Source organism: Photinus pyralis, unplaced genomic scaffold, assembly GCF_008802855.1.
Source record: "Photinus pyralis isolate 1611_PpyrPB1 unplaced genomic scaffold, Ppyr1.3 Ppyr1.4_LG1, whole genome shotgun sequence".
In the NCBI taxonomy this organism is placed as follows: Eukaryota; Metazoa; Arthropoda; class Insecta; order Coleoptera; family Lampyridae; genus Photinus; species Photinus pyralis.
In genome coordinates, this window is record NW_022170249.1 from 43554722 (window position 1) to 43580822 (window position 26101).

Below are 26101 nucleotides of genomic sequence, written 5' to 3' on the forward strand. Positions count from 1 at the left end.
TGAAATCTTCAACTATTTTCTCGGCCAAATAGTTATCCAGAAGCTACGTAAAGAGAACTAGAATCACCAAGTGCCAGGTTAATTATTGACATCAATAATTAAATATCCATGGGGAAGGTTTTGAGGAATTGAGTTGTTTATTTTCCTGTATGGTTCATCACTCCATTTAGAGATATCGATCAACCAAGAGTATTTTCCGATTCCGTTTTTTTGGTATATGAGGAAATTTTTTTTATTTAAAAACTGCTTCGATAGTCTAATATTGTAAATAAAACGAGCATAGAATGATGAGTATCAGGTACCTACGAATAGTTTACTTGAAACTACACGCGTGATTGAAATGGCCCCATCATTCCCTGATACGCCCCAAGCCAATTTTGCAATAATCGAATTATGGAAAACAAATCTCTATGACATACCTAACTTTCATTATAGAATAGTTCTATGATGGAATTCCGTGTTAACAAATAAACCATCAAAGAGGAACGCAGTCTTGGTAGATGATTCAAAAGCATGACGTATATTTAAGTATAAAGCAGTTTCAATGGATTGAAATACCGACGCCCAGATGTAATAATATACCTACTATAGTCAGGTGGTTAAAAGAAACCTCTTTCAATTCGGCCGCCTATTTTTTCCCGCTAGCAATACATGGCGTTGCATTTATTTAGAAAGAAATTTTGTTTGCAATCAGAGATCTGTACCTAATGTGAAAAGAGGTAGCTCTCATCAATTCACATATTGAATAAGCATCAACGTTTATAAATGCCCATATCGCGTTCGCATGAGATATTTTAAAAGCAAATAATAACTTAATTGCATTAAAAGCGTAAAAAATAAATATGTAAATATTTAATTTCGGCGTTTCTTTTTATACGTGAATAATCAAACGTTTAATAATCCGATTTATTAAAATTATTTTATGAATTGAGCTATACGCTTTATAATCTATTGAAAAAAAGGTCAGCGCACGTTATATAAATTTTATAAAATAGCGAATTGTGACGTTGGTTAATTGGATTATAATGCAATTATTCGTGCCGAAAGCGATGAATTATTTGAAATCCGCATGATTTGGTGTAGCTTTTTGTATTGATTTATTGGAGATCGTTAACTTATACCGTTTGATTATTACGGAACGTTTTCGCTTAAGATGTTTTTTTTAATATGTGGGAAGTTTATTGCAAAACGGTCCCATTCAAGAATTTAAATTAATTATTCGGACGTCTTGAAAAATTGCCATAATTAAACAAAGGTCGTCAAGAATCATTGAATTCTTGATACATTAAAATGAAAAATCGTAAAGTACCGTTATAATCCAATTGACTTATTAACAAAATAATTCTTTGTTAATTAAAGTGATATTAAAATAAGATGATTTTGGTACCATTTGGTAAATCGATGACTACTTATTATTAGTGATAACTCGACTAACAATCTGTCGAATTAATCTAAGAATTTGAGTTATCGCGTAACACTTAGCTTCCGGATACGAAATTTTTTCTTGCCTCTTTTTAATATTAATTACTGGTATTAAATTAATTTGGCTGTTATAAATCGTATCCGTTTAGAATAAATTTAAATCATTGGGAAGTTTTACATTGTAGGTATTATAAATCCAAAATCAGCATTGCAGGTATTGGCACGTTATTAAGATTAAAATAATGTTTAGTAATAGGAGGGGACATTTTAATATACCACCATAAAAAAATTCTTTTGGTCACTTAACAGCAACTTTCAGATCATCAGGACTCAGGAGTAATCAAAAGTGCAAAAAGTGTTTTTTAAAAAGGTTTTTTAAATTTTTTTGTTTGTGCCTTGTCACTAAAAATGTAGAGGCGTTCCTTAGTTATTGCTTTTACGCGCACACAGCAAGTGACTGCCACCAAACAATAATAAGAAAGTAACTATAGAAAAGTGATTTTTACAGACTAATGGTAGGACTAGGTACTATCAATGACTGGGACAGTGTTTCTGGTTTAATTTTTTTCTCTACTTATAAGATATCTTATAATAATAAGATTATATTATAATTAGAGAAAAAACACCGTGAGGTCATTGCTAGTACCTACCATTAGTCTGTAAAAAAAATCTGCATTATTCATCCAACCGTAACCTAGTTATATCCGTAGAAAGTTCGTGAAAAACCGACTAAGAATTGTTTTTTACGGAGTTATCAAATGTTCGAGATTTTTTAAATATTTTTTTAAGAGCTATTCTCAACGTTTTCATGTTGTGTATAACTTATTTTCTCAAAAAACAACAATTTAAAATTGGTACCGCAGGAAGTACCGCAGCGCCTTCAGTCATATATGACCTGAGGCGGCAGACGATCGATTTTACCATACTCGGATAGACCAAAGTAGAACTTGCATCAGCTAAAATTTTGATGATTCTCGTTCAGTGGATTTCGAGCTAGCTCCCCTACTACTACTAACATTTGTGATATCATTATTCATTAAACTTAAAGTATATCAAAAAGAGCACAGGGCCACGTACTAAACCTTGAGGCACTTTCGTATTACGTTCTTTATAATTTGATTCAGAATCATGAAAATAAACATATTGTGGACGACTCTAATAATGCAATTCATTTGTTCAGAAAATTATATTTTGAAAGCTTTTCTAACAAGCAAACAACCAAAAGCGTTTGTTAGCTCTAAAAAATTTAGAAGACAAACCTTGCTGTTCTTTAAACTATCCAAAATGTAATCGGTTTAATTATTGCAATACTACTCGATTGTTTATAGTGGAAGCCAAAGCGGAAAATAGATTTGTTTCAAAATGTTCTATGATTTTTTGTAAAATCAAACATTTTGGAAAAAAATGATTAACAACGGTCGAGAATTGTTAAGCTCATCTTTATTTCCTTTTACAAAGGAATAACATTTGATATCTTTAATTGGTCGAGGTGAATTAATTCCCGAATGCAAGCATTTATCATTTGTGTCAAAGGAATTAATAATGCCGTTAGTTAAGCCATATTTTTATCTTTACAAAAACATGTAGAATTATTGATTTGATAACCACTTTAGAAAAAGATCGTTTAATTTCTTGATTCTTGGTACTTATATCCAATCCAAATAGCTATAAGTATTCGAAATGATTCCGCCCGTATAAAACTATAGAAACTTCTGTTGGGGATGTTTCCACAATTCTTACAGTCCATTCCTCTAAATTGAAATGCGTTCTGATCTATAGATGAAAGGCGTATGTATTGGGAGTTTTCTACACGAAAATTACGAATTCAAAATTAGTTTTTCTGTATTCTGTGCGCAGTCTATATCTCAGCAGAATCCTGGACTCGTGGATAGAAAATTCCGACAGAAAAGTGATGGCATCAGTGCCTCGACTTCTGTGGGCCGTGTTGTGAATCGATGTAAAAGAGGGGTTAATAACATGCAAAAACTGTTAGTATAATGGACCTTTAACTGTTTGATTTATGTGCAAATCACATTCATTTGCCTATAAATGCATGTTACCTCCAACTCTTTCTTATAGCATTGGGGCTATTAAACCAAACACTAAACAACTTACTATTATTACAGCACTAAATTAATGTAGTCATATACGGAGGATGTTTTATAATCCGATTTATTATGGGACTCTATGGTACTTACAGATAGCAGATGGAATCAGTTTCAACCCCCAATTTTTGAGCTACAGCAATAAATTAGCACTTTATTGTGTGCTATAACTTTTGCTTAGTAGCTTCAGTACAGTACCTACTTCTATATTTTTCATGTATTGGTGGTAAATTAAATCATCAGCCTCAGAAAATAAGAATTAACTTCTTCTACTTTTGTCGTGTTCACAAACTGCTTTGGAACATTGCGTCACTTTATATAAACACCTCGAGTTCTTTGGCTTTAATAAGATTTACGTGAAAGTTTTCGCTTGGAAAGTACAAGCGTGACATCTTCGGAAATGTTATTTTAGGTGCCGGTAAATCAATAAAGCTTTAATTGAAGCCCTCGCCTCGATTGATAGGGATTCGTTTTCATCACACATCCCATTCTTTTAATAAATAACTTTCGGGGCGGTTTTTCGTGTCCGAAATTGGGCAATCGAAAGACAAATTTATCAATTATTATGCATGGCGGAAATGCGCGAATTTCAATTTTCCATTTGAAAGGGATACTACTAAAAATGCCTAACGGTAAAGTGCAAGTGAAGTCTGTTAATGGGTTTTCATTTAAGTAAAACCTCAGCACGTGCCTTCATCGCGCTGTTTATTTCTGTAAACCAGTTGAAAGTGAAAACGAATTGTTTGTTTAATTTTTCCTTTGTACTCTATTTATCTTCTTCTCAAAGGTCTGCTTTGCATTTCGTAAAAAAATATTTGTCGAAGAAAGTAGGTAGGTACTCGAATGTTAATTGAATTTTTGTGTGTCTAAATACTAAGCTGAAAGCACCTGCCAGTGATCAAAAGGAGAATTTAATCTAAAAACGTTATCCGATCGAGCGATCTATTAATAGAAAAAAAAGGTTGTAAATCGGAACGTTGTTGTTTAATATTCAAGTCGATGTTTACGGAAACAGTTATTTTCTGTCGAATCCGATCCTGGAGAAACAGGCGGGCGTGTGCGGGCTCGAGTCGTGGATCAATTTAAAGTAGCACTGCTATTTTCAGTTACTATCACGTATATCCTTCAATGTAATTATGGTCTATTCTCTTTAATCGTTTAATAGCTCGTATGGTTTTTGTCACTTTGTGACTATAAGTGTTTACTTTAACATGCCGAGGAATTCTGGATAAATGCGACCGACCTCCCAGGTTTAGATTAATTTCCTTTTTACCTTTACTTTCGCGATTCGATTGTACCTATCTTGTGGCACCTATACCATTTGGCAGCATCTTTCAATGCAAGCTTACATCTGTTGCGTTTTGATTGATAAGTAGCAACAATAGAAACAAGAATCATCTTTAATTGTTACCGTTTATTGTCCGAGCGATTTATAAAGACGGATGAGAGTGCCAATCAGAAAGAAAAGGTACCTATCTGGCGACGTTTTGTTTCCAATGATTAATGCCATTAAAAGAAAAGAGCACGTTTACAACGAAACTTAGGAGAAAAGCAGCCTCGGCTACATTTGGCTTCATTGCCTCACGCAGTCTTTCATAAAGCGTGGTAAACATTTAATAGGAACTGTATCGGTCAAATACTTTAATTAGCCTAACAGAGTCGATGCTTGGACAAAATAATTGATTTTTATAAATAAGCTCTAGGTTCATAAAAAGAATACTGCACTAGGCGTTTTTCATAGGTTTTGTTTACCCAAATATGCTATGTTCCCCTTTTGTTTTAGGAAATTAATCAACCATAACGCACATTAGGTACTTCCTTTTAGGGTTCCGGATCATTACAGTTCCGTATAGCTTTTAGCTCTACTGGCATCTGAACGCATAGATTGATTAAGTGGAGTGGACTGCCTCAACAAAACCTATGGTGGCTGCCTACGGGCGGCAGCAACGAGCAAGAACGCTAAATGTATAATGATTGGCGAATTCGCTTTGAAAGAAATTCAATTGGTGCGTGATTTGCAATTTCTGCATAGATTCTCTTCACTCATGCCATTTTATACAGGGTCTTACACGTAGAGCGTCAGTTAGACGTGTTTCAGAAATCGTTCAAAATAATTTTAAGAAACTTTAACCGATGAATCCAAGACAAATTTTCCGTAGAACGAAATCTTCAAGATGGCAGCACTTTCGCTTAAATCGAAAGTGGATACAAGACTTTATTATTTGAAATGGCATGACTCTTTTTTATTCACTTTTGGTATTGTGCATCTTATTTATACCTTGTTAAGCTGCTTTGTTTATTTATTTATTGTCCCTCTCTTTTTCTGGGTCCTCAACAGGCTTTCGCCCAATTACATAGTGATCCGCATAATGCTTTTTAGAGGTGGCCAATTTAATACAATTTACTACAATACTGTTTAAATTTGGTAAACAATTATAAAAATGTGTATAAACATACAACTGCGTACCGAATGTGTATGAAAACCATAATCTGCAAAATAAAAATAAACAGACATTTTGCATAAACAAAAGAGTGTCATATCCAAAGCTAGATTATTATTATTAGCTGCCTAGTTTCAGTTATCGTAACTGTAACCAGAATGCTCCATGTCGGGCATGTTTTTTTTCCAATTTATCATTGAGTTGATTGGTTTAATCGAATTAGTAGAGAGACCACATTGTCTCTATAGAGTGCTATAGAGTCACCGGATCTTGATCTAGGTGACTATTGCGAGCACCGTTTTATGGACTTGTCAAAATTTCATCAAATATCGACGTTTTAGATCATTGAACTTCTAAATAATATCAATGGGCATGTTTTTGCATTTAAAATGTATGCATGTAGCTAACTTACTGTTCTATACAATGGTCCCAAAGTCATTAATGACCCCAATCAGAGCTCCACGAGTTTGGCCAACTGCAAGTACTAAATCTTATTTTTTTTTAATAAAACAAGCAATATAATTTTTATATAATAGAATTTATGATTCATGAAGTATGTACTGTACCTATTGTAGCGAATTTTATAGAGCGGTATCAAGGCGCCATCAAGTCGATGAAGGATTTGTCCGCCAGCGATAAGGAATGAAAGCAGATATGACTCATTGTTTCTGTGTAAGTCTTCTTAGACTTTTCGAGAAGGTTATTGTTCGCTACCTACGTTTCGAGCCACAATCTGCACCTCTATACTTTACTGAGCTGATGTTATCACATTTCCACTCATCAACTTTTGATTTCCTCAGGAATCGTTTTGAGCGGACAGGGCAGGTTCAATACAAACAACATCCGCCGTTCGTAACTAGGGAAGAAAATCAATTGGAAGTTGCATTGAAAGTGACAGAAAATCCACGTTTCGACAAGGGAATTGTCAATAACAAATTAAATATTGCTTACATTTACATGGATTCCCGGCTATTCGGATTATTTACTGTGGGTTTTAAAGAATTCCTCTACTTTTCAAAACAAGTATTTATCAGTGTTTCTTTTGTGTTAAAAGTAAATTTCCAGGTATCATAAAATATTATTAGACAGGACCCTTAGTCCCTTACCCATAATCATTTCAGGATAATACACTGATATACGAGTATGTACCTAAACGCTCCTTAGCGTCTCAAAAAATTTAACTTTTTCCTACTGAAACAACGGTATTGCATAGTACTTCTATTGTGCTTTTATTATTTTTGGTTCCGAAGATATTTAGAAAAATAAAATTAGGGTTAAGCGCTAGCCCTCCAAAAAAACTTTTGTATACTTAATAATAATAATTGTAATTATTGTTCAACAGAAAATAATTCTAGTAACAGAATAATATAAAAATGGTGCATAAACTGCAGTGTAAAAAATATCAACTTAGCAAAGAGTTCTTGGAGGGTTGATGAGCAAAAAGGCATCAACCGTAGAATTATTTTGCGCATACAGCGTTGCCATTGGATGGTAAACGACGCGACGATTGCGATTTTATTTAGGTACTCGCTAAATATTGCCCTCACGTTTAGATATTATTTCTTCTATGGGTTCTCCGTTGAGTCAAGCATTGGATTTACTGTGGAGAATAATGAATATATCAGATGGGGGAAGGTAACTAACGCGACGGTTTTACTTTTGGCACCGCTGTACGCGCAGTCTGTGGAAAATAACCGAGCATTCTCACTTTGTCTGAACGTTTAGGCATTTTGCGAAATCCCTAAAGAGAGGCAGGAGAAGTGCGAATTCGAGTTCCATTTATCACTTTGTCTGCTGCTTTGGCCATTTTATATGTTACGTTATGATAGAACTTCCATGTAAAAGTGGACATGTGTGGGCAGAGGGTTTCCAACAAACCCGAAGTCTCACATCACATGGCATACAAAAGGCTGGAAACCCGAAGTCGTACTACGGGTAATTTGAACGCGAAACCACGAATTGGAAAAATTATCAAAGTCCTCGCGTGAGATCGAAGGGACTTCAGCGCATTTTTGTGTGGCAGATCAGTATTCTATTAGCCACTTTTGACTCAACCATGAATAAAAGATTTTGTCGAAGGATACCACATTCCCTTTGACGGTACCCACTTCCGACGTCCCGTTCACCCGCAATTCGTGTTTGAAGATTTTTCTCCACCATCAGTTAGATCTTGTCGGAGGCTACCACATTTCCTTTTTCGGTGCATACTTATATTACACCCACATTTTGGTGGATCTCGCTAAAAACCTTCCACAAGATAGTACTTAATTTTTGGGGAGCACTTCTCATTGCTCGAGCTTCTATTGGCGACACGAGAAAGAGAGACAGCCATTCGAGACTTACGAAACGTTAAAACGCGTGACAGAATTCGCAACGAAAGGTAAAAGGTGCTCGAAGTTGACTACCTCTCGAAGACGCGCGCGCGCGCGCCATGCAAAAGGTCGTTAATTTCGCCCCTAGGCCAAAAAACAAAATTCCGCCACGCAGGAATTGTGCGCGTTTACAACATCTTTCCGAAGACACCAATTTGAAAAGAATCGGACCAAAACTGTAGTAGAAGATAGGAAAAAACTGAAAAACCTTCACGTTAGTATACTACGCTCGAGGACGACGCCCAGATGTCGCCAACCCCACATCATGTAGCCCTGTCCCCAAGGTTTACAAATTACACGGCCTTGTAGATACACGTACACCCGTTGCCTTTCTACAAGAGTTCTTCTACGCGCCCACATTTGCTGCCAGCCAGCCGACCAGCCAGCCAGCCAGCCAGCCAAAGTGAGATTAAAAGCTACTTTTTACAAATAAATTTGCAAAAATGCGCTAAAAAGATCCCAAAGAACGAAGACCGGGCAGTTGGCATTCCAAAGTAGAGGTACAACAAAATACAATTACCTCCACCTTTTATGAGGTGGTAGTATGTTACACTAACTGGGCTTAGTTGAGGGAGATAGCTCACTCACCCATGCAGTTTTCAGCGCTTGGGGAGGTCAACGAATAAGCCTGTTATGAAACATTTCTTCTCCTAGCTTTTCGATAGTAATTCTGTTCACGTACGAGCGAGTAATTGAAAATTCTGCACTTATAAGGAACCCATATTTTATTTAAACGCGGAATGTATGGCAATGACAGATTGTTGACAAACACTTTAAAACATGTGGAGTATTTGGTATTTTGTAACTTTAAATGTCGAAAAAGGTATTTATATATAAATAATAATTTTTTACATTCCCTAAACAACGCCATGAGTAGCTATATATTTAAAAATCATTTTAGGAATAATTTAGGGTTTATCGATCTGAAAATGTTTTCGTGCGGAGGCCACTTTTCTCAATATGTCTAATTAACGTACGACTTTCCCTCATAATATAATATTGCTCGAAACCTGTAAACATATCAGTTCACATCCATTAGTAAAGAATTTCATTTCTAAAACAAAACATTCGATTTCGACTTTTAAAGGTTTAATTAAAATCGGAAGTTCGATGCGATTCTCTGGAGCCAAAAAATATACTTTTTTCGTAAATGGAAATTTCTTTAAAAGGCTTCGCCGCCGAAAGGCAAGAGCGCCACTAAAAATTTTCCTTTATTAAACGTTAACGGGATTAACTTTTTTTTTAACCCTTTTAAGAAAATTGGTCATAATTAGCACCTTTTTCGTGCTACACAATGACGATGAACAATACCGCGCAAAGCACAATTATATACGGCGGTTGATGGTATGTTCTATAAATTAAATTAGGTGTAATTGGAGAATCTGATTAGATTTTACAATGTGTCCTTAACATTCTCCAGATGTGTAATTTGTTTTGTAAACTGTACTATGTGGAAATACCCCGTGATTATTACAGCGTGTCATTCATTTATGCCGTAATTTAAGCTATAAAACGCCAAGAACGAGGGATAGCAAATTCCACATTAAATTACTTTCCAAATTCTCAAATGATTTACGAATGCAATCCATATATTTTCGAAGCTGATTTGAATTTAAAACCTGAGCACGCGAGAAGACATAATTGCATTTTTTAGGGGGGACCGATCGAGAAATGTGGCCAGCCGTTTACATAATATTTAAATTTCCCTTAACGTGCGACTTTTTAAGTGAAAACGAATGCTTTGATTACCGATAAAAACGCCAATTAATTATTTCCGTATACATATGCAAGAATGAGGTATGTTGCCGGTTTTTAATTGGGGTCTGTTCTTAATACCAAATTTTTGTTTTACCCTGTTTTTTCACAATGTTGGCCTCAAAAGCCTATAGAAGTTAATAAGAAATAGAATGGCGCCACTTTCACACCTGACATAAATTAATTGTAGCTCAACAAATGTCAAGCAAAAAATGACATTTGTTGCGTGTACAGGTAGACATAGTCCACATAGCATTTTCCCAAAACATAAAAAGGTTCCCGGTAATGGCCGTAGAAAAAGAAACGTATTGTGAGCAGCTGAAGTAACGGGATATCTGCCAAATGTTAGATTTATTGAAATTACATCTTATTTAAATAAAAAAAAGTCGGTAAAAGAGTAAATGCTAAACTAAGTAGTAAATCTAAACAGTTACGATTATTATTAGCAATTTATATTCAACGCCGATAATAAACTTGCAGCAAATTACTTCCAATTTCATTGGTTTCATAAGTAACGTATACCTAGTCGATAAAAAATATAAAACTTCTGCAATCTGTATCAAAGCTTTATCCAATATAGAAATCTGAAGATTAATGAATATACAAATTGGGAAAGCAAAACAAAAGCTAAGGTTTGAGACTAACGGTCACTCTTCGGCATCCTAAATGAGGGCAGACTCCCATTTACAGACGAAATTGAACCAAATCTGAAACTGGTATATTGATTACCTATGTTACTGTTAGGTAATCCGAGGGACATTACTTTTGGCTGTCTCGACAGGACTCGGGAGCAGGAAAAACGGTGGGCTCAATATAATAGAAATCACCATAATGTATTTCATTCCCTAGGATAAGTATCAAGTATTCGCATGTCACTTTAGATGCGTAACAATTTAATTTCTTGTCTGTTGTCTACGTCAAAAGGTTTTGGAGCAAAATGTACCCAACATTATTCTTTACAGATGAATTTGGACTTGCAAACGCTTTCAAACGCATTATCTTGCATGAGTACATCACATGCACGTGATTCAAAGATGTTAAATTCTGTTTCTGGGACCACATTCATATTGATCAAAACATGTCTAAATCGTTATTCATGCACCAAGATCGTTGGAAAACAGACTAAGGGCATTATCTCCATGCCCAAGAAATGAATTTAATGCATTTTTATTGACTATTAAAATAAATGGTCGTTAAAAAAGTGATGGTAATACTGAGGATGCTTCTATATTCCGCTGTTTATTGTGAAAAGACTAGCCAAAAATGTGGTATAACTTCAGATATTCGGTATAATATACGTCTCGTCCCTTGCTATAAATTGCATACGACGTGTAAGGAAATCTATTTAAATCATATGTTTTCATTCTTTCATATTTTGAGACTTCTGTAAATAGACAATTCTAAGCGTGTTAACAGTAATAAAAATTATGATTATTTTTGTAATTTCAGAGTATATAACAACATGTATTTAACTTCGGTTTTGGTGTGTTAAGGTAGTACTACAGACATTCACCCGCGCGGTAGTAAGGGAGGTATTGCATGGGGGTAAAAAATCTCGATGAACTTGGTCTGTCGGTCCGTCTGTACTCTCATTTCCAGCTCTACCGACTGGAACGAAATTTCGTACACATATTCTTAGACATCAAAGAAAAAGCTGAAAAACTTTTGGACAGAAAGCGCATTCGCAGGTGTGCGGGTGGTATCTGTGATAGCCACAGCAAATTATTTGATTGTGATTTTGATAAGACATACGCTCGTTCGCGCGTCGGATATTATCGGTCAATCGTATCGATAATTTTTTTTAATTTGTAGAGAAGCTTTGATTTTTTGTGAATATCATGTAAATAAACTGACTTCATGAAAATTTCGATAAAAAGAATCCTCTCATTGGCGCATAATCGATTCTGTTCAAAATTCAGCCCTTCTTTGTATGTCTAAGAATATGTGCGCCAAATTTGGTTCCAATTGGTTCAGTAGTTTAGCCGGAAATGAAAGCACAGACGGACCGACCGACAGACCGACATCATTGAGATTTCCCCACTGACCGTCGGAAACGGCATCAAACGGTAAACCTAACGCAATAAATTGCGACTCGAAACCCCTCCCACTCCCGCAGTTTTCTAGTTACGACTCGACGCATGGTGGGAGGAAGGGGGAGTACATTCTCAGTACCTGGCACGTTTCAGACCCTTCCGCATCCAGTTCGGTATATACCTCCGCTGACCCGAAAAAGCGTATTTCTACCAGAAAAATTCCCACGCGTAATAAAAGTACCCATGCTAATGGGAACCGTACTTTTACGTTTTTCAGTTGTTCGGTGATATCACAATTATTTTCAAAGATTTTTCAAAATTTTAATAGCGTTTCTTTAGTCCCAAAAAAGGGCACTTTTGTACCCATTTAACCTACACTGTATCTCTTACGAGCCACGCTTTTGAACCACCGTGTACAACACGATCCGTGTAGATCGTAGGAAATAAATTCGCACAATGAGATTTTTTCGTATTCCCCTTTTTCGCCCGCATTGAATTTTTTAACTTGCTACTTTACCGAAGAAGGCCTTAATAGCTGAGGATTCCGGAAGTACCGACCTCGCATGTTGAGCTACGAACCTCTCGCTTTTTACCCTTTTTCCGGCAGCACTCCTCTATATGGGGTGATAAAAATCCCCCTTCCATGCTCTCCACGCACATATTAGCGCTACCCCCCTCATCCACGGCGCCGTCCACGTAACTCTTACCGCTTGTCTTCCAGCTGTGTTTTTACTTTGAAAAAGACCAAAAAGTATATGGGGGAAGGGGGGGGGGGTCGTTTGAACAACACTTGAGAGGTACAATGAATTTGAGCAGCAATTGAATAGTGATTTGGGGCAAGCTGAAGCGGAGGTTGAGAAAAGAGGAACTTAAAGACATACATGACAGGGCTTAAGAGGAAATGAGAGAGGACGAAGAAGAGTATGAGGGGAATTTGAGAAGAACTTGATGGAGAGTGGAAATAGGGAAAAACTCGGGGATAACTTAAAGAGGGTTTGAAGATGGAACAGTGAATGTTTGGTAAACTTTAGGGAAACTTTGCACGAATGTGTTACTTTACGATAACTTCGGAGCACGCTTAACTAGAAAAATTGGACAAAGCTTGAGGTGAACATGGAGCGAATCTGAAAACTTGAGAGCACTTTATGCGAATTGAGGATGTACAAGACGAATAAACATGAGAACAACTTACAGTAACTTGAAGAAATGAAATTCCAAAAGAACTTTCGGAAGACTTGCGAAACTTGGAGTTAATAGAAGGAATTTATGAAGAATTTATGAGAACTTGGACAGGAAAGTTTCAGAGGAACTTGAGAGATATTTAAAAGAAACTTAAGAAAAACAAGAAGTGAGTTTGAGGACTTGTGGAGGACATAATAATAATAAATAATCGTAACATAGCGCACGATTTTTGGCTAATCCGCCTCAGGTTTGCGTGACGAACTGCGCTATTATGCAGACTTTCACGCTAATGTTGGTGTCTGCTAAAAGATTCGATTCATATCGTCAATACTGTACGGAATTAACCTGGTAGTCTTATTAGGTCACGCGTTTAATGATTATTTATCACGACATAAAGTTTAAAGCCCATTTGAAATTGTAATTAAGCAAATACCGGATCTATCTCTGGTATTCGTTTTGTTTTCTAGATTTGCTTCGCCATTTTCAGGCTGTTCATAGAAATGTAAAAATTTCAATTAAGTAAAATGTGTGTCGATATCTCTGAAAAGTTTAAACAGAGTTTATTGATTTCAGTAAATAAACGGCCTTATATGGAAACATGCAGGGATACAGACCCATATTATTAGCACCTTTTTCAAAAATCAAAGTGTCATGTACTATCGCTTTTTGCTCTTCCTGTCCTGGTTACTTTTTCGGTAAGTTGTGTATGCACGCATTTTTTCATCTTATTTAATGCCATAGCTATCCTAGAATAGGAGGGATACATGTCACACCGACGGCGACACTACGCTGGATGACTATCTATTAACCTATTTTGGAAATTTTGTTGAAATCCAAAGACATCTTTTAGGTATATCACGAGATTAATCATTTAACTGTAAAAAGTGCGTATTGATAGTTCATTTTGATAAGTATGAAATTTCTGGTGTCAATTAACGTAGCATTTTATGACATTTTTATTTAAAAAAAGGGTATCTTTTATATGCCAAAAAAGGCTTCAAAGCTTGCCTTTTCCACTTGCCACGGAGAACAAAATGAAAAGCAAAAATAGCGACTCCTTAAAAATTCCCAAAATCAATGGCTTTTTTTGAGATTTTAACGTTATCCTCTAAAGAGATTTGTCAACAATAATTTTACATTCAAATAGGAGGGGGCATGTTTTTCAAATAAGATTTCTTTGTAGTACCCGATTTAGAGTTTATTTAAAGACTGTTTTTTAGAATCTGTGGGAAACGAAGTGCCCCTACTATATTAGCGCAGAAGACATTTGCATAAGTGTTGAGATCAAACTGAGAAATTTTACTTCAATTTCTGATGGGCAAGAGTAATGCCACAATATATTGGTAGGCTATTGCACGGTGTAGGTATAATAAAGACTTTAATACACCATGGTCTATTGGAAATCCATGAAATCTACGTTTAAGTTTGATGGAGGAAGGGCCTGGATGATTAAATTTCAACCGCACGCGAATGGCTAACAGTGCATCACCACAGCAAAGAATTATGGATCATTTCCTTGGAATTCTATCCATGAGTTCATTGTTTTCGTTCGTACAGGTCAGTGCCGGATAAAGGGGAGGGGGGGGGGGCAAGTGCCCCGGGCGGCACTCAATAGGGGCGGCAAAAGTCGGCATGTTCGTGTAATTTTAATTGGGTAATTTGAGAAGAAGGGTGGCAAAATACCAAATTTGCCCCCGTGGTAAAAACTTCTAGATCCGGCACTGGTACAGGTATACGTGAGGTAGGTTCCAGAATTCCGTACTTCAGTAATAGAATATACATACAAAATCCTGTTTGGTCCTGAAAGATATGGTCCTTTGGCACTCACATAGAAAAAAATGTGAACTAGAAAATCGTAGAAAAGTGAAAATAAAAATGTTTCCCGTGATTGAAAATGAATTTGTTAGAATTCTAATTTTTGTTTCACGCCCACTGCTAAACGTGACAAAGAAGTTAAATGAGGAAAATTATCTATCTCTCTTTCCTCATTGAAAGTTCCATACGAGCGCTTATTCATCACCTATTCCTGCAAGTGTCATTAACCTTGTGCTTATATTTGTAAATATAGTAAGCTTACGTAACGAAGTTTTCATTGAAATGCGTGGGTATGGAAAAAACTACGAAACGTGTAAATATGGCCTATAAAACGGATAGGGTGGGTGGGTGTACGTATAAATTCGTTTGAAGTTTTTGATTTTTATTTACCCTCGATTTTACTTTTTACCAGAGGGGCAAATCTAAACTAATAAAGTTAAATAACTTTTGAAATATTACGTTTATACGATTTGAGAAGTAAAGTAGAGAATTTGATAGGGGTGTGGTGGCTGCAAAAAGCATAAAAGGTAGCCGTACTTCCCCTTTAATTCGCGTCGCGACTGTGGCGGCCTCGCAGGCTCTGCCTGCCGGTCTGTCTGGGTCTAGGTCACCTCACCCCACTTCCCCATCCTCACCAGGTCGGAATCTCAAGGCTGAATTTGTTTATACTTGCAATCGCATATATATGCGGCTACAGGAAATTCGATTGTGTAGTTTTTGTATTGATGCATTTTCTTTTTGCCATTTAATTCACATTTTATTTTAGTAACGCGATTTCTACACTCGGTTCGATTGTGCCGTTTCGAGCCGCAGGGCGAGAAAACAGTTATAACAAAAGAATTGATCAAGGCCGGCTTGAATATAGAGCATACGTGCCTGTGTCGATTTTCCATTGTTTGTCCATATAGCCTTACGTGAGTTTCGGATTGCAATGGTACGAGTGTTTGATTTTATTAGCGTTAACAATAACCCAGCACTTCTTAGTTTTCCTCTGTTGAGAAATCTTTGTCCTGAAGGTATTTTAAATTTCGCAATGCCGACGAGGCACGGATTATTTAGTCTCTTTCTGGGAAGTGTTTCCTCATCAGGAATAAGATTGTTAAGTCTTTCCAATTTTGTCCATCTAAGAAGTCGTGCAAGATATCTGCTATCGATTGGCGAAAACGAAACTTAAAAATCGCTCTCCTCTCTTGATTGTCTTAACACTCCCAGGCAGACAAGGAGAATGCACGATTTCATAAAGAAGCTTTCGCCCAGACATAAATCCCTGTGGACGTTTAGTGTAAAAGGTGATATGATAGATAAACACCCCAAAGACTAGGGTGATCATTGGGATCTCGGATATAAAGTCGGTTAGATTGTGCTAAAGTTGCGTATTTTGAGGCCGAATGTAACGCTGCTTAGAAAGAAAAGGAATCCGCATATTTTCGGAACCTTAAAAAAACAGAATTCGCTCATTTCTTTTCTATTTTGTGTGACTTTATTTGAAGAGATTTTTGCAAATCAGTTACTCACCTACAAGCTGTCGTAATTTGTTTGTAAATTCGATGTTTCGTTTTTATGGGATCATCAATTTTATTTTTGTTTAAATACGGATCTGCATTTTTTATTTTGAAAGTATATTTGCAGTCACTACGTTTACCTAAATGTCCTAAATTGACAATAAAATAAATTTTACACAAAAAAGTGGGTTTGTGAAACAAAAGCATTCATGGCAAATACATTGAAATATTTGTGAAAAATTAGAGTATCAGTAACTTTTTACTGTTAGATCTAATTTTATTGTATGAAAAAATGTTTTATTGTCGCAAATGAACAACAAAAGAATTGATACGAACACATTAAAAATACTGTCTTGCAAAAGTCCTCCGCTTCAATACATTCAGCGCTAATAAGCCTTTACAATCTTAGTATTCACGTTGAATGATTAATTAACGAATACATCAAGACGGACTGACATGAATGCTGGCCCGTAGTCGGGAGGGGACATATTCTGGAACTTAATCTTACCCAATCTAGAAAAATGCAGTCTGTGAATCATCAAAAGAGATGAAATTATATACTGATGTGATGAACATTCATAAAACCATACTATTTCTTAATTATAAAGAAAAGTTCTTCAAATTGCTAAAAAACGACATTTATTATAAGTAGAGCGGGTATTGCGAGCACGAACAGCCGTCTTATAAAAAATGTTTCAAAACCGAGTAACGAAACTGTAAGGGATAAGTAACGGGCAAATATAGACCACAGCAGCTATCAATTTGCAAAAACCCGAAGTCTCTAGGTGGCCCAGGTGCCGAGATTTCAATGGAACAGACAGAGAGACAGACGATGGAAAATTGAGTACATAAGAGTTACCTCAACTTCGTTGTGTTATGCTAAAAACCTCAAAAAGTGCTGCCACTCGTTTTGCGAAAGCTGGTGTGAGATATTAGTTTACGGTGCGTAAATGTTGGCTGACTAAATTTAAAGAAATAATAGGATAGGGATTCCTTGTGGCGATGGAAATGGGACGTTTTTCTTTAACTCTTGCATTAAATTACCAACCTAGGTTGACATTATTAATATGGCTCTATCTACTGACCTACTCCTCGGTTCGGTTTACAAGTTCCGTTCTACATTACTTACACCCTTTCTGTGATTGATTCAAATGTTTCCCCCCTTCTCAAACATTTCTTGTTCACCCAAAATGCCCAGCTACCGCGCTGCCCTAATGCTTTTATTTCATAGTCACCTTATAATTATATATGTGTAAATTTTGCTTTATTGTCAGTTTTAGGTCGGTAGCGTTTTTAACTAAACAAGTGTTACACATGTATTTTTTAAGAATGACGGGATTTTTCAAAATAAAAAACGACACGCTATTAAAATAGAATTGAAAACCAGGTTTGAAGAGTACCTTGGGCGGCCGCCCCAGGATACGCCCGGACCCCCGGAGAATTTTTTGAAAACAAACTGCCTAATTCTATTTTTCTTTTCTTTCAATCACATATCATATCAAGTACGGATTTCCACCTTGCGATTTCGTTGGGGGATATGGTAAACTGAACTGTGTTGTCAACCAAGAGCTGAATTCTATGGCCTATGGCTGTTGGTAAGCATCTGAGTTAACTGTCTTCCAAAACTCATGTACCATTTTCTTGAGGATGGGCCAAAATGAGATATCTTATTGAAATTGAATAGATATCGCTTCCAGAAACGTTATCGTGCAATGCAGGGGTGTGTTACACACCCTTTCGTCCGTCTGTTAATTGGTCTACGCTACACATCAGTGTCTCATAGCTTGCGTTCACTCCTTGGTAATATGTCCGGCAGTTTCGATTTTTTTTCCATTTAGGAATTCGAACCATTCGAACACTTTGTCCGTCAGTTCGTCCATCTAGAGTAGACCGTTGATTTGAAATTTTGGTGAAAGGTGTATGGTGATATCAGTGTTTTATGATCTAAGAAAAATGACGTGTTGATACTTTTATGGCCAAGTTACGTAAGTTAATAGAAATTTATTGTTCTTATTACGTTTACAATACTTGCTAGTGTTGTACTATATTTGGTAGCAAATCGATTCCCAGCACTGGCCTTCGAAAATATGTATTCCTAGGGGCGGTGGCGTTGAGGAGAGTGGGAACGAGTTGGCTTTAATTAAAAGGAAAGTGATTCATTGTTGTAAATCGTAAACATTATACGAGCGCTCTTTTGTTCTAATGAGATCTTATTCAAACACATAATACATACGAACAATAGGCTAAAATAAAGCAAATATGTATAGCATTTTTATTTCAGAAATATGCGCATGTTGTATAAAATGTAGTAGGCAGGTTACATATTAATACGTGTTTCGTTATTCCCTTAAAAAATTTAAAATAATATCTTGCATGTGTAATATATACATGTGTAACATTAGTTAACCCTATAAGATCGATCTGGTATTCATATTTTATTCCCGTGTAGTCGTTCTATGATAAAAGCAAATTATTCATTTTCATGTGCATTGCCTGTAATTTATATGTTATATGAATCACTGTCTGATTTGGCAGGAAGCTTTATGGCTATTTTCAGTGTAATAATTTATAACTATCTCTTCCTTCTAAAAAAGATGTGAATGAATGAATAATTCGAACAATATTTTGTAGACAAAATGTAGTAAGTTATTTATGGCCGTCATTATGCGAGTAAATTGAAGTGGAAGATTTTATTATTAAAAGATTGTATTGACAAAGACAAGTTGCCGTCGTCACACGGCCACAAGCTCTCATAAAACCGTCTTTTATCAGCCATCCATCATTTATTAGTTTTTGACATGATTTACATACCTAGAGCATACCTACTGCAGGCCATTCAGATATATGACATTTGAAATCCTTAGAAGGTGACATGCAGCAGGTGACCAAACAAGATTGCAACCTTTGATAAATTATTTTAACAAAAAAATATTCAAACGCATCAAATTTTGTGTGGTAGGGGTGGGGGTGGGTTACATTTCAGGTCTCCAGGTAGTAGTAGAAAGAAGCTTAACTATCACAGAGGGTGGTGTAACAACATTAAACCTCATTGCATTCTTCAATCGGATCTAATATTTTCATTTTCATTAAATTAGCTTTGGTTTCCTCATGAATGGGATAGATACTAGGGATGCGAAAAATAATTGATATATCAATAATTATAAATTAGATAATTTTTTGCAGTCCTAATCGGGATATGCATAAAGATAGTGAAAAAATTCGTCCCATTCGGATCTCCGTTTATAAGAATTTTCCCTTTTTACCAGATGTGACCATTTTCATATGAATAAAATATCGATATAACGATAATCGACAATTAACAAAATCGATAATCGGAAATATCCATAATATCAATAACCGATAGTATCGATATTATCGAATAATCGATAGTGAATCTCTATTATCGCACGGCACTATAATGGATCTAGTACAATCAGAAGTAATTTTCCTACCCCCACATCCATACAAACAATATTGTAGGGTTCTATTTCAGTTTGATCTTATTAGAGACTTGAATGAGGTAATGAGTTTTCTGTAAAATTCCGCGAGTCCATATCATTTTTAAAAATATGAACTCTTGGCTAAGAGGATGAAAATGATGTAGGACTGCAACATTTGAGATCGATTTTATGGTCTATCATCATCATCTGGTCATCTGGAAGTGGTTAAATAGTAGGAGATATTCAAATCTTCACGTTGATGCTGTGATGAAGATAACAGAAATGATTTCAGGAAATATCAATAATTATACAGATGAGAAATGGTAATAGATTGATTCACAATGGGATAGCTTTGTAAAGTTTGTTGCCTATCTTCCAGGCTTCCAAGGTAGCTAATTCGAGGAGTGATCGGCTCACACTATTATAAGGATGACCAAAATTTTAAAGAAATGCTATATCCGCCCGGCTATCGGTTCGTCTGTTCGTCCGGCTGGCTGTGACGGACGTTTATTGTAAAAGCCATCGACCTGTTTCATTCGGTGTTTTGTTCAGCATGGTCCTCAGGTTCAAAAAAACAATGACACGTCTGGTTTTTGTACGCCCGTAAGTTTGATTGATGGTTGTAAAGGACAGAAATATGAAACTTTAATGATGCTGTGTTTATATATACCGAAAGTTTGTGGAACATCAGGTAAATGAATTCTGGTACGCACCTACTCACGTTAGAAGTGCCTGAAAAAGGTGCCCGCAAAGAGAGGTGGTAAGTTTAAAGAGTTGGTCGTACTTATACAGTTGGAACCAATTTAGTTAGAGAAAAGACTAAACGCACTTCATTGTTGAAAGCTAATATTATGCTCCTGTTCTGAAAGAAGTTGTAATGTGGAAATGCTTGCAGGAGCTACCGTTTATGTTTAGGTATCCTTTTTGTTGACCTACATGGTGAAATAATACTCAAACAGATAATGGTTACAATTTTGAAGGTTTGTGTTAGGGGTTTACTATGGAACGTGTGGGTTGTACTATTTGCTTTAATGAAAAGCGGATAGAAAAATGATTGTAGAATTTCTGCGTTATGTAACCTAATTATTTTAATTACATACTATTACACTGAATGCAAAATAGTTTCGACATTGACAGAGTGATTAATATTAATGTTTTTGGCGAGAAAACTATGTTTTCCAATTCGTGTGCTTTAATTATGAATGGTAATAGGAGCAGCTGTATACGTGTAACATTTAAATTAATCGACATACCTACTTCTTTTCAGCTTGCGAAACAACTCACCATACGTTTTGATTGCCATGGTACCCGCAGTTCAGGTAGTTAATTTGGTGCAGTCAACGTTAACACCCAAATTGCGTCATGTAACAATCCATCATCCACGAGATCTCTAACCCCAGTTATTCAAGTTGCTCTTGTTAGACGTCAAAGATCGTGAGAAATGAAAACTGGTAACAACAGCTTCAGTTTCAAGTAATTCCGGTTAATGAAGAAATTTTGCGAAATTTCTTCTTGTTGCAGGTTGAAGTAATTTCCCACATTGTAGGTACAACATTTTACCGTAATGGAGACGTTTGCAAATTAGTATAATTAATCATAAATTGACTAAAATAGGTTTAATTATGACTAAAGTACATGATCTAGCGAACTCATTTTCATTACGCAAGTGGTCACTCTACACTATTTACAGTCTGTGGAAATGAATCAAACAATCTCTTGTGATGTAAAAAAGAGGCAGCTGCGTCTGATTTTATTACTTTAATGAGAATTGCGGAAAATTCTGAAATTCTGTAGTCATAAATTGTCCCAAAAACAGTTTTTTAATATAATACGGCCCCGATAACACAAATCATTCGCCATTAGTTCCTTTACGATAGAATAATTTTCCTCTGACCGCAATTTGCATATACCAAGTTATTTATTTGCTATTTGATAAATCGCAAAAAAAACGACGCTAATTTATTACTTTTATTGCAGGCTTTCATCTGAGCGGAGTGGTGACGGCCTGCCGCATATCGCCTCCTCCAACTTTACCCTGTGGAGCACCGGAGCCTCCTCAAAGATTTAAAGTTTCAGTTAGTTTTGACAGGTGAGTTAAATAAACGCACCCATCCTCTTTTCCCAACTGTCGCTTGGAATTGTAGAAACAATGTACCTTCCGAAATTTAACAGTTCTATTAATATTTACGGGCCATAAAGCAAATGGCGGTTTCACAAAATACAATTTAACTTTTTTTTCTGAAGATAGATTCTATCAGTTTTAAAGCCATTGATGTTCTGAAAATTTATGTTCTGACACTTTTATGTAGTGGAATTTAGAGTAGAAGATCTGAGATATGTCCGTGTAAATGTATTTTAACTTCCTTTACTCAATCTCAACTTTTTTCTCCATTGCGAGTTTTACAAGAATCAATAAATATTCGAAGATTAATTATCCATTCTCAACAGACATAGATTAAATATTGAAACGTTCCATTGCACTAACTAAAATATATTGTTGGCATTTGCCAAAATTGTTCAGGATATCTACATTGAAAAATTTCTTTTTATTCCTGCGTATCGTCTTAGAATAGATTCTTGCTGATATGCTGTTTAAACTGCTCGTCTCTGTCATCTTTAATACAAGTGAAATCTTATAGGTAGAAAACTGACCCATAACTAAGTACCTACTTCAATTCATTCTACAGGTACCTGAGGTTCAGCTGTAGATTCTTCCGTACTGCAATATCTATATAAATAGTAAATACAGGAGCGTTCACTGTACTTTAGCACTTTTAATCGTAATTATATGATTCTTCTTACTTACTTCCTCTTACGAAAGGTAAGATTATTCTATTATTGGTCTAAGGATTTTAAAAATTCCATTTTCACTTCGACCATAAAAAACTACCTACAGTACGTTCAAGGAGATTGGGATCTAAGTACACCTGTGTACACTTAACAAACACCATATTTCACCACTAAAAGACAGAAACTAATGATTTCAGTTATTTTTGGCTTCTGACCAGTTCTGAATATTAATAAAATGGCATGAGCTCTGATTTATTCTCATCGTACAATCAAGTCTCGACCAGTTTGTTTCACGGTCTGTTACATAATTAAATTTTCAATCAATATTGACTATAGAGCAGTTAGTGTTGTCGCGACGAGACCTTTCGTTTCGGCCTGGTTCAGTCTCGTCTCGTCTCACTTGGTCTCGCAATACTATTCAAAAATGGTGTAGAGCATATAAACGGCACTATGAAGGCATGACAAGTAAATAATAATGACCTTCCTTATCTATCTGCTAATTACGAAGCATATTTTCTTCTGTTATGCGTATTTTTCTTATTCTGCAGCTAAAAAAATATTAGTTTTCATAAAATGTATCTGGAAAGTGGTAATGGAACTAGGTAGGAAAGTCTCACTGAATTCTTTGTTATACTTAAATACTTAAAGATAATCGGTCCAAGTCCCATTATGGCGAGCGGAACCAGCAACCAATCAAAAACGAGATACCCGGTTGTTGCCACTGTTCTAAAGGAACAGAAAAAGTGTTTTAATGGCAATTGTGCTTCAGCGGTGGGGGTAAAAATGTATCTACAAAAAGGGTATTTTTGCGGTCTTACGATTATATCTTGTAAAAGACTCACAATATCGAAAACAAGGGCAATAAATTCTGTGTTGAATGAGACCAGGCGAATATTTTTTTGGGCCCGTTCCTGTGTTAGTGCTCAAAGAAGTTGAACAAATTTGAAATATTTATGAAAAAGGTTCGTTTTAACATCTGCTTTTTGGCCGTACCCTCTAAAAACCCAACTATCAATCAACCACTTTGGTCTATACAAAAGTTGTAGATGAATAAGTTCTACAGACCACGTGATTGTTGTCACGGCCCTTGAGGTATCACAGGAGCACGCGAAAGTTGTAGTAGTTGTTGAGGGTAGGGACCTCCTCATCATGCTCAATGCTTATCAAACATATATTTTTAAAAACCTGGAAGAGGAACGACGCCATCAAAAGAATTTGGTCCCAACAGCTTCAAACTGGCAGACAACATCAGAAGGCACTTCAGCACCATTTAGAGACGCAAGAAGAAAGTGGTCAAAAATAAATATCTTTCCAAGAAATAAAACCTTTCTCCGAGCACTTAAGCTGAAGCTATTGCCGAAGCTGACCTACGATTTTTGACAACCTTCTACAAAGCTAAGGCACTAGATACTTTAGATTAATTGCGATTTGACCTGTTTTCCAAAGCCCTCGTAAATACAAATTCAACCTGGCATCTATGTCGTTCTCCTACACTACCATCAAACCAAAACTTCTCTATATTTTAATACACACATTTTGGTAGGGCTTCTTCAAATTGTAAGGACCCTAGGCCATAATCTTTATAAATAGTCAAGAACAATTCAAGATACCAGATGCTTCGGATTATTTAAAAAAAAGTTTGCGAATTTTACTGAACTTAAGCTTTATTTGTAAAAGTGGTTGGCCATTGTGGTCATAGTGACTGTTAAAAAAGGTGCATGTTGTCCATTGTGATCGTAGTGGCCTTCGTGAAAATAGGCGGAAGTTGGCCTTTGTGATCACGGTAACTATTGCGATTTTTTTGGTTATGATCACAGCTTGCCGTTGTACACTTTCATAGAATCAAATAACGGGCGATCAAAATTGAGTTGCTGTCGAGTCGCCTTTGGAAGTTCCAAGCAAAGTACGATTTCCAATGTAAACAACAATTCCAAAGGTGACTCGTAGCAACTCATTTGATCGCCCGTTACTTATAACGTTAATATTTGCACCCTTAAAATGGGGTGATTTACTTTATTTATTTTATTCAGTATTAATTACAACTTGCTTTTTCTTTCAGATGTAAAATAACTTCGGTAACGTGTAGTTGTGAGACGAAAGATATATTTTGGTGCCAACACGTTGTGGCACTGTCCCTGTATCGAATTCGAAATGCCGAAAGTGTTCGACTTCGTGTTCCTATATCAGGTAAGATTTTCTTTGTGTTACTTTGTTACCAGTGACATTTTTCATTCTACCGTTTTCCAATCAGCACATCAGCAACAATCTCGACCTGTGAGGTATTGATTATCAAAAACTGTAACGCGATTTCCATCAAATTGGTACATAACACCCCAATCAATTTTTTTTAAGAATATGGCAAATAAACGTTTTCCAATCGTCCGTATTTGCCACCATGGCATTATATAGATCCTTTCACAAAATTAGCCTTAGAAGAAAAAAACAAGTAACTTTTAAAACATGAGACCCGTGTGAATTACAAAAATAAACCGCGCACTTGTTTGTAGTCGGTGCATTAACACTTTACCCCTGATGCTAAATGGAATTTTTAGTTGGGTCGAAGAATAATGTGCATCAGGTCACCTGTCCCACACGCACATATGCATCAAACATGTGGGGTGACGCCGGTATGGGGGAACCACTAACAAGTCATTTACACATGCCTTTAGCGGTTATCACCTGCTGAATAATAACAGCTATTTGTTAATATGGCCCAAACAAACGTGGGAGTACTATAGATCCACATAGCATTGAATTGATTATGAACTATTAGCCATATTTGTGCGAATAGCGTTGGTTGCATGCGATTTTAGAAATATGTGGATAGAAAATTGTTTGATGCGAGCAAAATCCATTGATTACGTTATAGCTGTATCCACAATGTAAATCTCTTTGATGTATTGGAAGACTAAAGCATTCTGATTCTGGGTAGCTCAAGCAAATATGTATGCTGGGGTAGCATTTTGCGAAATCAACCATAAATATTCTGTTTTAGACGTTTTACTCAAGTGCTATATTAGGCGAAGTATTTTCATTTTATTAACAAAAAATCCACCTAAGAAGAGGTTACAGTATTATTGTCAATAACGTCAATGTCGTATTATAAAAACTCCTAGAAACGAAGTATACAGGGTGTTCTTAAATATGGTGTTATGAAAGGGGCAATTCCCTAGCTTATTTTATGACGAAAAGTTCATATAAAAATAGGTCCGCAAACGCTTTGTTACCGAGAGGGTGTTAAAAT

General features: G+C 36.0%; 1 protein-coding gene across 4 annotated transcripts in view; it reads left to right on the forward strand.

The window, feature by feature from the left end:
• The window catches only part of LOC116160406 (zinc finger SWIM domain-containing protein 4-like), a 147835-nt gene that overhangs the window by 105606 nt on the left and 16128 nt on the right, over window positions 1-26101 (forward strand). For all 4 annotated transcript variants that reach the window (XM_031473594.1, XM_031473592.1, XM_031473593.1 and 1 more), the window contains exons 2-3: window positions 22045-22156; window positions 24917-25044. In XM_031473594.1, the coding sequence (XP_031329454.1) occupies window positions 22045-22156; window positions 24917-25044 (240 nt within the window). The remainder of the gene's footprint in view (window positions 1-22044; window positions 22157-24916; window positions 25045-26101) is intronic.